Source organism: Carassius carassius, chromosome 13 (genome assembly GCF_963082965.1).
Source record: "Carassius carassius chromosome 13, fCarCar2.1, whole genome shotgun sequence".
Classification (NCBI taxonomy): Eukaryota; Metazoa; Chordata; class Actinopteri; order Cypriniformes; family Cyprinidae; genus Carassius; species Carassius carassius.
Window position 1 is genome coordinate 25876635 of NC_081767.1, and position 15640 is coordinate 25892274.

The window sequence follows — 15640 nt, forward strand, 5'->3', positions numbered from 1 at the left end:
CAGCAGACAGTAGAGCACCTGCGCCTCCAGCATTATTCACATCAGATTGTATATGAGCTCTACTTGTATGACCAAACCATCGAATATAAACCGTGTTCAAGTCGAAACAACAGATTTCAAGACCTTAGCTAATTTCCTTTTAAATCGTTGTAAGGTAAGATGATTATTTTCTATTCGATTGTGCTGATTTAACAGACGGTCAGACGAGAGAACGGCAGCGCAATCACATGCAGCTGAGTGTGTATGATGAAACCTCGCACATGGGTCACACAGTAAATTTAGGCGGGGGGGTGATAAATGAAATTCTTTACAAATGTATATTGTAATAACGTACTTTCGTAAGAAATAATTGCTCTCATCGTGAGCGTGATAGCCTATTTTCAGTCAGTTTATAAAACTAATAATATTCCCAATAATAAGCGGAATTTAAATAAGATCTACACATGCAGACACAATGGGTTTTGCTTATTAAAAAAAACCGAACTGTTAGCATATATTCTTTAAATCTTATGCGCATTTAGATTCCATAACCTTGTTAAAAATGACTTTTTTGAATTTCAAAATATTTGATCGAACTTCGAGTTAATTTTAAGAGATTTTTTTAGTAAATTCATTGAGGAAGAGGCCAAAATGTGTTCCGCTGGAGGCTGGATTATAAAAAAGAGCAGCCTTGAAAAAATCTATTTATCACATGACTGAGAGCGCGCCGCGCAGCATCATTCACATTTGCACACTCGACTCATGGCTCAGTACAATACACAAACCAGAGCTTCTCAGCCTCAAATTATCGATTTAATAACGTAATTACTATAATTTTCTTGTTTGCTATCCATCTATTGCGAAACCGGCATCCAAACCTGCTATTCTGGAGCGCTGAGAATAGAGAAGACGCACTCTTTTCTGTTTGGGTTCGTATGTAAATGAACCAACCTCGTGCTCCTAAGAGGGGCGAAATATGATCGTGCAGTTGACTTGAGGGACATTTAATTTTTGTTTTGATGGCTGACTCTACCTGAAGCTGAAGATATGGGTATGGAGTCTAGGGAAAATTTTCACAAATCATGCAACTTAGACACATTGCATCATGTCAGGCGAATTTACCTGTCTGGTTTCTGTTCTTTGCTTTTGTATCTAACAGGAAACCTGTATTGTGAAAATGAGAAGATAAATATTTTCTCAACCCACACGTTTTCTCTATCTATGACTAAATCCCACTCTCTGACCTGCCATTGTACGTTTGACCTCAACCTGCCCTACGAAAAGGACTTCCTAGAATATCTCCCTCACCCATTGCCAAAACAGACATTTTCAAATGCCAAAAAACAGCAAAGCGGTCAAGAGAGAGATTGACGATGACGAAGTTACGGAATCTGTCAAAGATTTGCTCTCCAATGAAGACAACTGTGAGGACTCTTTCAAGAAGAGCTCTCTAATCGTAGGAGATGTTCCACAGAATAAGGAGCGGGATGTTGAGGAGGGTTCAGAGGAGGAGGAGGAGGAGGAGGAGGAGGAGGAAGAGGAAGAGGAAGAGGAGGAGAGGCCCGCCTGGAGCAGCAAGCTCCAGTACATCCTTGCCCAGGTGGGCTTCTCAGTGGGCCTGGGAAACGTCTGGAGGTTCCCCTATTTGTGCCAAAAAAATGGTGGCGGTAGGTTATGATGAATGAAATTAATCAAAAATGATCAAGTTAATATTTATGGATTATATACATATAAAAATTGAGTAATTTACCTTGAGTACATCTATAAATAAATATAAATATATATACATATAACTGAAACTGCACACAATTTCACTCTCAAATGTTCTCAAATATTCAGATAGATAGATATGAATGGAGGATATTTGAGAGTGAAACTGTGACCTGTTTCAGTTCATTGACACATGCTTAGACACAAAGGAACTTAATTTCTAAGACTGACAGCCTAAATTCAGACATATGCCTGACACCTCATTTTCAAGTTCTCATTATGCATTTCCTTCTTCATTTCCTCTTTCAAGTCTCGTCAGTGAATTTTCAGGGCCAGAGGTCTTTTAGGAAAATACATATGACATTATGGGGTATCATAATTCATGTTATAACTAAACAACAGCGATAAAAGCGTCGACTAAATGTAAATGTAAAAACTAATTTTTTGTCAACACAAACAAAAATACACCATAATGGAGTGATGGTTTATCACTACATCTGGAAATTCCTCTGGCTAATAAACTGTCATTTCTCTTGAAACCATAAAAAGTCATTGGAGTAACAGTACCCAAAATGACAATCAATATCAATCAATTAAAACAAATTAGAATTAGTTATTTAAGAGAGAGATCTAAGTTCCCACAATAGGCAGGCATGGCATTGAAATGAATCGTTTTGCATGTGCAGGATAATCACAGGCTATATTACCCATCTCTGATTATAAAAAGCTGTTTAATGTCAGATTTAATGCAGATTACAGCACCTTACCCGGCAATTACATAGGCCTACATTAAATATGATTATATCTTTCTCTTTCATCATATCATTTGCAAAAGACACTTTCAGAGTGAGTGAATGACTTTGTTACAAAAAAGAAACAGAAGAGAAGCAACCTATGTAATAGCCATCGTTTTAAAAGGAATGCTGCGTGTAGATCCGAAGGGAATTTATTTATTTATTTATTATGGGGGGGGGGGGTAGTTCCAGTAGTACCAACTCAAATCTGTACCTGCTCAAAGTCATCCACTTTCAAATGCTCCTGTGTTTTTTTTGTGCATGTCCTGGTTTCGAATTACCAAACCAAACGTTTCTATTTACAACATGTTTTGCAGCGTTGGGTATTGTAGCCTATCAAGGGCATCTCTGTTGAACACAATGACCAATCAGAGGTGTTTACTGTAGGTTAGTCTGAATGGTCCGCATGTACTTTTGCGTCCATTCATTCATTTATTTTTATTTTTTTTACCATGATGAAAAAAAAAAAAAGAATGGTTGTGTTTTTAAATTATATGCTGAAAACCAAAAGGGAAATTAAAACCGTACATACAAAATGCTGCCTGAAAAAGTAAAATATTGACTTTTTTAAAGATTTTTATGATTTTTTGCACCTTTACTAAACATTTGAAAAAATTTTTACTAATTAAGAAAAAATGTTGAATGTTAACGAGTTTTCTTTGGCAATATTAGAAGTAATGCTTCTCCCTCATGTTCAGTTGAAAAGCCCTCTCTGGAACAATGCAGAGACTTAATACAAATATGACTTAAAAACAGTCATTGCACAATCCTGGGAACTTTACTGTCATGAATATATTGGGGTATCATTTTGTCATAATTTTGTGTGCTATCTGGGTCATTCTGAATGAATTGGCCAAGAAAGCATGCAAAGAGCGCTCCCTTTGTAATAATTAAAAAGCTATCACTAATTTCAGTTTATCGCAATCTAATAAAGTTCCGTTATAATCAATTAAGCTCTACACTACACATTGAATCTCATATTTACATCCTGTTACACCTTGTTTGTTATAATGAGAGACTCCCTAGCATGCAGCACCGAACAAAACTGTGTCATGCAGTGGATTCTAACTTAAAACGCTTGGCCATTGCGTTTAGGAAATCAACAGAAAACGTTGGCGATTGGCTATTGATCAGTGCCACAAAAAACATGAAAATAGAAGCGTCTGAAGTTCTCCAGAGTTCAAACACAAATACAGCTTCAATTGAGGTGCTCTTGCTTTCGTTTCGTTTCCCCTAGCACTCCTGTAGAACTGGCCCTGCAGTTAATTGCAAAGAAATGAATATCTCATACATGCTTTTAGGTTTGAAAAATCACCAACGAAGCCAAAGGATTTCATAAAGCAGCAGGTGGCTGGTAGCCTTAGCCACAGAGATTGGTCAGCTAGCTCAGTGTGTTGTGATTCACTAAACCACCTCAAGCCAGTCCGAACATCCTGCCCCCTCTCTTAAGTGTATAAATGGAACAGTTTGTTGGAGCTGTTCTGATGATCTGATTGAGAGAAAAAGAGAGAGAGATGCAGAGCATGGTGACGTGAGGAACAGGATTAAGAACCACTGCTTTAGAACATTGGTTTTTAAACTTATGAATCCATTAGAATCGTTAGAAGAATCGCAAATCATATATGCAGATTTTTACGTGCACCCCTAGTTTTCTCTTCCTTTTCCCCAAAGCAGCAAAACATGCCCTCTCCCCGTTTTTGCGTGTTCCCGTGGGTGAGGTTTATCTGGGTTCATGATGTAATGGACCCAGGAAGAAGCTCATACCAGCCACTTTTTTTGTAGGCACTAAACTGCCAGAATTTTAAAAGACGATATCTCCGTTTTCCAAAAGGAGACAATGTTTTTTCCATGAATGAAAGTGAACATTTCAAGTGAATTTTGACAAAGTTCGAAAATAATAATAAAGGCTTCAAATTATTATAATTATTAAAAAAATGTAGGGTTTTATTTTGAGGAAGGGGGGGGTGTTCGTCTTTGTCACCTTTTTCCCCCATGACGAGTTTGCATTCCTATAACAGAGGAAATCAATGCTAAATGACATGAAATTGATCATGACATTTTCCAAAGCTTGCACCCTACAAAGCAATGTTATTATAGTTATCCAACAATGAAACTGAAAAATAAAAAAGTATATAAAAATATTTTTATTTCAGTTAGCTGGCAAAGAAACATTTCTCATTTTAATTTCATTTAACTCAATGTTTATACATACATATATATCAACAACTACTAAAACTACTAAAAAACACAACAAAATTACTTAAACTTGAACTAAACTTGAGAACAAAATATCAAAATAATAATAAAAACCATGATAATATCTTAGTGATGCTAAAATAACTCAGGTTTAAATATATTGTATAAACCAAGATGTTTAAAAAAAAAAAACTACAGTTTACAGAACATTTTGATGAGTACCTGTCATTCCCTTTTCATAAATAACGCTTCAGTTTATGTTCCCGATTGGCTGTCTCTAAATATAAAAGATATTTAAAATCATAATTTTCTGTGAATCTCAGTAGGTTTTTGTGTGTTAAAGCACATGACTGCAACATGTTGAAGGAGCAGCTGCCCTACAGTAAATGCTATTGTACTGAAGTTGTTCCCCATAAGGCACTGGGAAGGAATGTTCTACCCTGTGCCACTGGCAATGCTTAAACAGTTTAAAAAGGACAGTCTCTTTCTTCTTTAGCTATCTGAAACAGAGTTTAATTCAAGAGAAGAAAATATTTCCAAATAATCACAGTCGGTTAACTCATCCATTCATATTTTGTAAAAAATTAGACCACTGTGGTAATTGTTAACTAAAAATAATATTATTAAAAATGGGTGTCTTTAATTGAAATAAACCTGAAATAAAATAGAATAGAATTATAAGATGAAAAAATTACTTAAAAATGGTCAATTAAAAATTTTGCCTTGATAAGTTTGAAGTTCTAAAATAATTAAAAATTTAAATGAAAATAGAAATAGAAATACATCTTATTCAAAATATTAACAAATACTATGTAAATAATACTAAAATAACACTGGACACAGAAAAAATTTACATGATTCACATTATAAATAACCATAAAAATTATTTCATTTTATAAAAATAATCCAACACTGACCTTGAAGAATGTTTAATCTTGATGGGTAATTGCTTTAATTGCATTTACATACTGTCACTTGTCGCATGAACATACTGTATCTGACATACTGTATAGCTCACGTCCTCTGTATACCAGTGTGGAAGTTTGGTTCCTAAATAAATAGCCATAACCATGAGTTCTCCTCTTTGTAGGAGCGTATCTGGTTCCCTACCTCATTCTGCTGGTGGTGATAGGCATTCCCCTCTTCTTCCTGGAGCTAGCAGTGGGCCAGCGTATCCGTAGGGGCAGTATTGGGGTGTGGAACTACATCAGCCCACGTCTGGGTGGCATCGGCTTCGCCAGCTGTTTGGTGAATATCAGTGCTTTCATGAGGACAAACATTATATAAGTGCACTGTAAAAAACAAAATGGCCAAAGCTGGATATTGTCTTTGCACAGGGAAAAGGCAACTAATTAAACCATTTAAAGACTTTTAGATTAAGAGTAGATGGTGTAGCCCATACATTTGACTGCATTCCCTCTTATTGCAGGTGTGCTTTTTTGTGGCTCTTTACTACAATGTCATCATCGGCTGGAGTCTCTTCTACTTCTCACAGTCCTTCCAGCAGCCTCTTCCTTGGAACGAGTGTCCCCTGGTCAAAAACGAAACTAATACATGTAAGACAACAGGATATTATACTTTTAAATGCATCCATTTAGAATGAAACAATATAATTTTAATGTAGTGAACAACTTTTCTGATCGATCTTGTGATGCTGTACAGGATTGTAAGTTTCATGATATTTCGTAGATGTCGAACCAGAGTGTGAGAAAAGTTCAGCCACTACGTACTACTGGTATCGTGTGGGCCTGGACATCTCTGATTCCATCTCTGAGAGCGGAGGACTTAACTGGAGGATGACTCTGTGCCTGCTGGCTGCTTGGACCATGGTGTGTCTTGCTATGATGAAGGGTATACAGTCTTCTGGAAAGGTAAGAAAAGTCTTTTGTATTTTGTTCTAGGAAAGTCTGCCTTTGGGGATGTCCTCAAGGGATGTCTTAAAAGCAACACAGAAAGAAACGCGGACCTTTAGACTGATCCTTCCGATGTCAGTGAGGACCATCATCCTCTCATGTGATCCATGCCTGCGTAACGTTATGAAACGTGATGCAGCAGTACTCTGGCATCAGTGTGCTTTTGACCAAGTTCGCTTTAGACAGATGATGTTCAGGTTTTCTCAAATCATGTGAGAATCGAAACCCCCCCCACAGGAATAGTTCCCTCAAAATTGAACATTTGCTTAAAATGAACTCACCCTCAGGCCATCAAATGTAGATGAGTTTGTTTCTTTATCAAAACAGATTTCTAGAAATTTAGCATACGTTACTTGATCACCAATGGATCTTCTGCAGTGAATGGGTTCCGTCAGAATGAGAGTTCAAACAGCTAATAAAGGCATCAATTTAATCCAAAAGTAATCCACACAGCTTCAATCTATCTGTGAGTTTGTAAGAAACAAATCCATCTATGGTAATGCCAAATGCTAAAAGCTAAATTTCTACAAATCCTTCTTCAAATCTGTTCTTATGAAGAAACAAACCTATCTGCATCTTGTGATGGATGGAGGGAGATAAAAAAAACTCAGCATATTTGAATTTTTGGGAATGGATATAGGGGGTAAAAATTTTTTATGAATCCTTTTTACATATTTTATAGCTTATATGTTAAAAGAAAACAATATTTCAGTAAACACATAAAAATTACAATACAGATTCCACTAAATTGATGTATGCTTATGATAGATATAATAAAGGTTTCTTATAAACATTTAATCCATTCCCAGTTAAAGTGACAGCAGATGTATTTCTACTGTTTAAGTGTGGCCCCTCAGTCAGTAAGGGATATACTATACTATACTCTGCAGTGAATAAGGCCAGTCTTTGAAGCCTAATCTGGGATTTACCTCACAAAAGAATGTCTCATTCAAAATTCCCAGAAAGCGCATTTTGCACATAAAAAAGTAAAAATCCCACCCACAGTGCCATTCTTTTTCTTTCTTTTTGTCATTTTGTGTGCACAAATTGCATAGAAATAATGGTTGCCATGGTTTTTGTGTGCACCATCCCCATTCACAGTTCTGTGGCACTACAGCCAATAACCATACTCTATTACAATTATTGGTGACTGAGGATACTGTACTGTGGAATTAGATGTGTGTCTGCAGAAAAAGGGGTTGATTAATTTAATGGACCTTTGTAAAATCCTTCTTGATGCTTAATTTTTGGGAAGCCACAGCGAAAGTGTATCTTTTAATTTTCTAAGCTGTAAGACTGGCCCACCCTTGATGAATCAGAGATGAGTCAGTAGGATTTTCAGCATTATAGTCATACAGTAAAAGCAAGATCAAAGTAAGCCAATAATGTCCATCATCTATGTAATTCTTTCATAAAGGCTGTTTTGTTTACTTTGTTTAAAAAGTGCTTTTTATCTTAAATGAGCTTGTTAAATGCTAATAGATGCATTAACTACACCATCTGGCTTTAAAAGAAGCATCTTTCTTCATTAAGACTTATTCAAAATTAGATGTGTATTGTGATCAAACTAATGTTTTCACTACACTGTTTGAACAAACAGATCTGATTTCTACACTTGCAAAATTATGAATTGCCAAGGTATGAAAATTAAACAAATGTAAAAGTTTGAAAAACAAATTACATTTGATGCACTATGAAAAAAGGCAGTCGACTCTGTCAGCAAAGTCAGCAAGTGAGGGCAAATTTCCACCCTCTATAAGTAAAGGATTTAGCACAGCAAAAAAAGAGGCAAATGGTCATTCATAACAGAAGACACTGGCCTTCTCTGTGTTATTATTGAAGTACTACAAATGTAATTTTTGTGTTTAATGTTTTACATTGACATTTTTTTATAACCTGTTCGATTATGTCTAATTGCAGGTGATGTACTTCAGCTCTCTCTTCCCCTACGTGGTGCTTATTTGTTTCCTGGCTCGTGCTTTCCTGCTCAAGGGTTCTATTGATGGCATCATCCACATGTTTACACCAAAGGTAAGAACCTAAAGGACATGATCTGTGTATGTATGAGCAGATGACACATCACCACAATGATTAGACTAATTTACATGCTCTGGTTCATACAGCAGCAATTAATCCAATTTATTGAGAATTATGGTAAGCACACATTAATAATTCCAATGTGCATCTGTCGTCTCAGTCCGGTGGAGACCAGTGGACGTATCTATGGTAACAATAGCCCAGCATGCATTTGTGATGTGACTTGACAGAAGTGAATTAACTCTTCCCTCAGCACAGACTGAAACACAGTAGACTTTCTTGTTGTGCCAGCTATTTTATACAATACACATCCAACACACAGACACAAGGTGTAGTCACATTCTCCTCAGTGCAAAGGGGCTGTCAGTGTGTCACTTATTGTGCTATATGTCACTTCAGTCTTAACAGTGGGTGGTTTGTGTAACACACAATTAAATGACAGTATGTAGCCTCTGCTTTAGAATAGTACTGCTACTGCATTTAAAACAATGATCATTTGAACAGAGCCATTACAAGCGCTGCACAAAAACTGAAATATGGGGAAAATGAGACTGTAAATTGTTAATTAAATGTTTTTCATTTTTCTTATTATATTACATATGTAAGATTTTTTGCACTGATTTTACATATTTGTTATCAAGGATGCAACTCAGTATCTATAAAAAGCTGATTAGGTATGTTTATATTTATATTTTTACACAAAAATGAAAATGACTTGCCTATCATATTTTAATCCAAACCTGTGTGCATTTCCATGATATGGACAAAAAAAGACTTCTCTCAAAAAAATTCCTTATTTTATGTTCCATAAAGTCTGCAAGTCATGGTGTTACAAATGTATATACTATTTTTACTACTTTACTATTTTTTTTTTTAGCTTTAATATTTATATTGCTAATTTTAATTTTAGTTAATTGATTGTTATTTTTTATGTGCTGTTGTCATTTTTTATCTTTTCTTTTTTAACTTTAGTTTTTATTTCCAGTCATTTTAGTGCTTCAACTTCAACTTATTTCATTTAGTTGCAAAGGTAACATTTCAAATTTTCATGTAGTTTAAGTTCTTATAATAATCTCAGATCTAGGCATTTCTGTAATAGGTTTATATGTTAAAATTTGTGGTGTGGCACACAAATTAATTAATTCATTCATTCATTAACAAATTAAGATGAATACAATTTCAGATGTTTGCAGATATTTTAAGTGAAAAGCATATCATTGCATCCAATTTAGCATGTGACAAATAATAAACTACAGTATCTTTTTACAGCTGGAAATCATGCTGGAACCCAAAGTGTGGCGTGAAGCTGCCACGCAGGTCTTTTTTGCCCTGGGCCTTGGTTTCGGTGGAGTTATTGCCTTCTCCAGCTACAACAAGCGAGACAACAACTGCCACTTCGACGCTGTGCTGGTCTCCTTCATTAACTTCTTCACCTCAGTGTTGGCCACTCTGGTCGTTTTTGCTGTTCTGGGCTTCAAAGCTAACATCATGAATGCCAAATGTGTGGAAATGTAAGTTCAAAAGCAAATTAAGCATGAAGAGCATGCGGGTAGAAAATGTTCAAAATAATAATAAAATACTGTACACCTGCAGTTCATACAGACCAAAGGACCAGTATTTGACTTTCTTTTTTAATGTATTTTTAGGAACACAAAGAAGATCGTTGATTTTCTTGGAAAAGAAATCTATCCAAGCTTGATCCCTCACCATATTAACCTTAGTAATGTTAGCCCTGAGGACTACCAGCAGATGACCAGCATTATCCGGGGCGTGATGGAAAACGATTACCCGGGCCTAGGCTTAGACAGCTGCGATATCAAAGAAGAGCTGAACAAGGTGAGGAGGAGCTTAAAGTGAACCGATACACCTCGGGGAAACCTAAGAGACAACTGATATACACAAACTTTCCATGGGATTTAACCCTGGCAGCTACACGCTCTCACACTGGTCGTATGTTTTGAAATTTAATACAACACTAAAGAGCGGTTTACAGAAAAATGTGCTCTTTTAAAACCCATCCAGTCTTCACAACTTTCATCAAATCTGACAAATAAACAAAATATAACCATAAATCATATATATATATATATATATATATATATATATACATATATATATATATATATATATATACATATATATATATATATATATACATATATATATATATATATATATATATATGTGTATGTATGTATATAATTGTAAGCAATAAAAATACATTAAGATTTCTCCTTTCTTAATCACAGACACCCTTGTTTGTAATTGACGGCTAGAAACAGATGTAAAATGCTTTAAAGGCACAGAGGTTTGCTGCTGTCTGTGTTGTTTTGGAAAGAGGTGTGTGGGTGATCGAGAAACACTGCATGATGAAACAAACGGAAATAAATGTGGTACGTGTTGCCACAATGAGATAAACCACCAGAACCCTCAACCGCCGTAGTCTTCTGTAATATAAGGCTCTTTCTTTACACAGTCACTTTACTCCTGCTGCTTTAATGTGTTTTCTTTTACCCAACTCTATTTTTGTCAGTTCCTGCTAGTTTCTAGGTAAACCCTTACACTTAAACGTGTTGAACAATTGATGCAGCGGCATCAAGCAAAATACAACAGTTGTATCAACAGATGTATGTACTTTATTGCTATGGCAGCAATCTAATTTTAATGTTTTGGCATTTAAACATCACAATTTTAAAGACTTCAGCTATGCTTTTAAGTAAATTTGACATTTTCTAAAGAAAATATTTGATGTTTGCTAATGCAAAACAAGTTGCATTGACACAAGTCAAGCGTTGTCTTCGTCCTCATCCAGGTTTTGTACTAATCACACATTATCTTCATATATATTTGTGCTTTTATACGTTCATGCTAAAATCCTACCTTTATCTTTCTTCTCACAGGCAGTGCAGGGAACAGGCTTGGCCTTCATCGCCTTCACTGAAGCCATGACCCATTTCCCAGCCTCACCTTTTTGGTCCGTCATGTTCTTCCTTATGTTGGTCAATCTGGGGCTGGGCAGCATGTTCGGCACTATCCAGGGCATCCTCACCCCCATTGTGGACACCTTCAAAATACGGAAGGAATACCTCACAGGTCAGTCAAAAACACTGCTATATGGAGAAAAGACACCATCCTTTAGTTCATATCTGCTTAAGTTTCAGAATATAATAGATCTTTATTTGATCTATCTCTGAAGCCTATTCTAGATTTGCATGAATTTTTAAGTTCAGCCGAACTATTCCTGTCATCACAAGGCTTCACCAACGAGGAATGCTATGGTCAGTGGTGGAAAGGCAATTTCAATGACCTGAGTCCATTCAAATATTAATAAATAATAACAATAATCAAATAGCCTACTTATATGAGGTGTAAGTCAAGACAAGAACATTCTCAAAGAAAAATACCAATATAAACAGCTGTTTTCACTAAAATTCAAACGTTCAAGGCTACATTTATTTGATCAAAAATACAGCATAAAGCGAAATATACTGAATTATTATTACAATTATAATAAGCCTTTTTTATTTTAATGTATTTAAAATTTTATTTAATCCTGTGATGGCAAAGCTGAATTTTTAGCAGCCATTACTTCAGTTTTCAGTGTCACATGATCCTTGAAAATCATTCTAATTTGGTTCTCATTAAACGTCTTATTATCATCAACATTAAAAACAGTTGCCCTGCTTAATATTTTTGAGGAAACCTTGATAAAGTTTTCCCCCCATCGTTTTTTCGACTCTTTCTCTGCTTTCTTTCCAGTTGGTTGCTGTGTACTTGCCTTCTGTATTGGTTTAATCTTTGTCCAGCGATCTGGGAACTACTTTGTAGCCATGCTTGACGATTATTCCGCTACACTGCCTCTTCTCATCGTGGTTCTTCTGGAGAACATTGCTGTGGCCTGGGTGTATGGCACCGACAAGTATGTCACTCTATTAGAGAGTTTACAGCGCCCTCTGGTGACACGAGCGTCACATTGCTATCAATATTAGTTATTGTGAAGTGTAAAAAATAATAATAATTCAAGTTATGGTCACATCCAGACCAAATAAAAAAATAATTAAAATGAATTGATCATAAAAAAGTTATTAACAATAACCTCATAGTAACAAATGCTAATCTGATTTGAATTTATTAATAATATCTCTAATTGAATCATCTTGATTGAAACTCCCAGGAATAAAGGGCAAAATGCAATTTGAAAGTTTAATATATCTGAAAAATAAAATAAAAATCATATAAAAAAAAAATTTTGAGCTAAAAAAAAAGAAAAAAGCCAGACATTTGTTGTTTTGTTTAGAGAGAAACATATTCCATCCAGACTTTATTTTTTATATTATTGAGATTGATATTATGAGAAGTATTTGTTGTCAGCTATATATATATATATATATATATATATATATATATATATATATATATATATATAAATTTGAAATTCAAGTTTGTTATAATTACACACCTTAAGAAAACCTAAGAAAAACAAATGTAGTTACAATTATATTGCATGTATAATGTGTGTGTGTGTGTGTGTGTGTGTCTGTGTGTGTACAAAACCATCACAGATTGCTTTCACAAGACAATAAAAAATGATATATAGTTATATTACATAAGAAATTAATTTAAATAAAAATCAATCAAAAAGCAATCATAATAATTATTTACAAAAGCTTAATACAATCAAATCTTAAAACTTAATATAATGAGTTAATAATTATGCTGCAATTTAATCAACTAATAAACAAGCAACTGCAATCTATTTGTCTCCCGTGGGTTCACTCAGGTTCTTTGAGGATCTGAAGGACATGCTTGGTTTCACTCCATACCGCTTCTATTACTATATGTGGAAGTTTATCACACCAGTGCTGCTGCTGGGTCTTCTGGCCACAAGCATCATTCAGCTGGGACTGTCCCCACCTAGCTACAGCGCATGGAACCAGCAACTGGTGGGTAAATCTGAAACTTGTTTTTAGCTCAAAATATGGCCATACTTTTCAGGATTTACTCAGAGGAACATACAGGCTCCATTCAGAGTTTGTTTTGTAGATGATTTCACCTATAGGCATTCTATTTTTATTTATTTTTTTGTAAACATCAAACTAGTTAAGACTAAGTTTAAATCACCGGTTAATTTATTACTGATCCATTTTTGGGTGAACTATTCCTTTAAGCCTGGGTCAGTTCTAAGGCCTTCAATCCACAGTTTTACCACAGGATTAAAGTGGAATTATACCTTTGCCAGAATAATCCGATTGCTGTGTTTGTTGTCAGGCTCAAGAACAGTCTCTCAGCTATCCGCCCTGGGGCCTTGCTGTCTGCATCTCACTGGTGGTTACCGCCATCCTCCCTGTGCCTGTGGTTTTTATTCTGGGCTATTTGAATGTCATTGACGAGAACGCAGGAGGCCTGTCAAATGTCTCCTATAAAAAAGGCAGTATTATAAAAGACACTGCTTGTAGGACCAGAGAAGAGGACGAAGATGACACAAGTCTTCTCAATGCGAAGACGCCGAGCGAAGCCCCGTCACCCATGCCAGCCAATTACTGGAAGCAGAGCGGTCCTGCTTCGAGCGCAGACGTCATGTTTAACGGTAGCTGCAACGCTGGATACATAATGCCGAATATTACAGACATTCTGGAATCTGATTTGTGAGGACCTGTTCAGCCTTATCTGTAACTGTGAGGACCAGTGTCATTTCATTTGCCCTGTAAGAACCTCTTCATCTAGTTCCTGAGCTTCAAATGTCAGTCATCCGAGTAACCAATCACAGTTCATTGAGATGAATGTTAACGCTAGCAGCCAGTGTTCTCCTATAGACCTCTTCTAATAGCCAACTTCCTTTCAAAGGAAATTTCAACATTTCTAAATGTAATATATGTGTACTAATGCGCCCCCCTACCCCCATCCCAATCCATTGGCCCAACTGTTGCACGCACTTATCCCCCTCTGTAGGGGCCTGTAGACCTCTGGGTTTATGCTCTACTGTAGAATGGCTATTTGTACAGATTATGCTGCAAGTCAGGACAGTTACGGTCCACAAAATTCAAGATTAGAAGCATTTTAGCAGCTTTGGAAAAGTCTAGAATGTAAATGAACATTCATGTAGAATGTCTAGAATTGGTGTGAATGTTGTACACTTAAGGTATTCTGTAAATATATTATGAATAAATGTATTCAAATATAGTTTGGAATACCGATCATGTTTTTGGTAGAAGTGCTTAAAAATCCAGTACTGCAGACGTATTACTCCTCCCTCTTCCTGTAAATATTTTTTTATGAATTTGCTCAATGAATATTTCGATTAAAAGAAAAAGATTCAGACACACTGTTTGGCTTTACTACTTTGTTGCGCTCCACAATAACGTGACTGGAAATTAAATAAGAATTTAAAAAGACAGTATATGGAAAAATATGCACCAATATATGCAATGAGATTAAAATTCTGGATGATTTTAGAAATCATTTTAGTTTCTTAGAACCGATAACCAACAACTGGCTGCTTTTAAAATTATAAAGTTAAAATGGCTGTACTATTTTGTCTGTACTAAATAAATCTTAAAAATAAAAACCCACACTAAAATAAATTGCAGAAATTCTACAACAGTATTTAGGCATCGTAACATAAGTTTGATAAAGAATATATTTAGTAATAAATATATATATATATATATATATACATATATATATATATATATATATATTTATTTTTAACACTTTTAGATATGAATTTAAAGTGAGGGCAAAGTCTTTGGCTATTATACATCCAATATCAATAAATACATTTTAAATAATAATAGTACTAATAATAAAATCTCTATTACCAGAACTGATATGTGCTGTGTCTCATTTCGGAGGCTGCGTCCTCCGGAGGTCGCATTTGAAGGCTGCATACGTCATCGGGGAAATCTCATTTAAGAAAAGTAATCATAATAAAATTGACTGTTATTCCTTGTGATGTTTAAAATACTATAGTTTATTTTTTACTTTGCAATTTAACGGTTACTTCTCTTAAAT

The 15640-nt window shown here is 35.3% G+C and overlaps 1 protein-coding gene across 4 annotated transcripts; it reads left to right on the forward strand.

Moving 5' to 3' along the window:
* LOC132156220 (sodium-dependent neutral amino acid transporter B(0)AT2-like) lies at positions 1–14740 on the forward strand. Of its 4 annotated transcripts, none has more exons than XM_059565128.1 (13): positions 1–154; positions 1139–1478; positions 1518–1646; positions 5770–5927; positions 6109–6235; positions 6369–6550; positions 8513–8623; positions 9899–10140; positions 10276–10465; positions 11530–11722; positions 12389–12548; positions 13410–13572; positions 13898–14740. In XM_059565128.1, exons 2-13 carry the CDS (start codon positions 1313–1315, stop codon positions 14276–14278), a joined length of 2202 nt encoding a protein of 733 aa, XP_059421111.1. In that variant the 5' UTR covers positions 1–154; positions 1139–1312; the 3' UTR covers positions 14279–14740. The 4 variants fall into 4 exon arrangements, with proteins under 4 accessions (XP_059421111.1, XP_059421110.1, XP_059421109.1 ...); XM_059565127.1 differs by having other exon boundaries at positions 1139–1468; positions 1502–1646; XM_059565126.1 differs by having other exon boundaries at positions 1139–1646.
* The last annotated feature ends 900 nt before the right edge of the window (positions 14741–15640 follow it).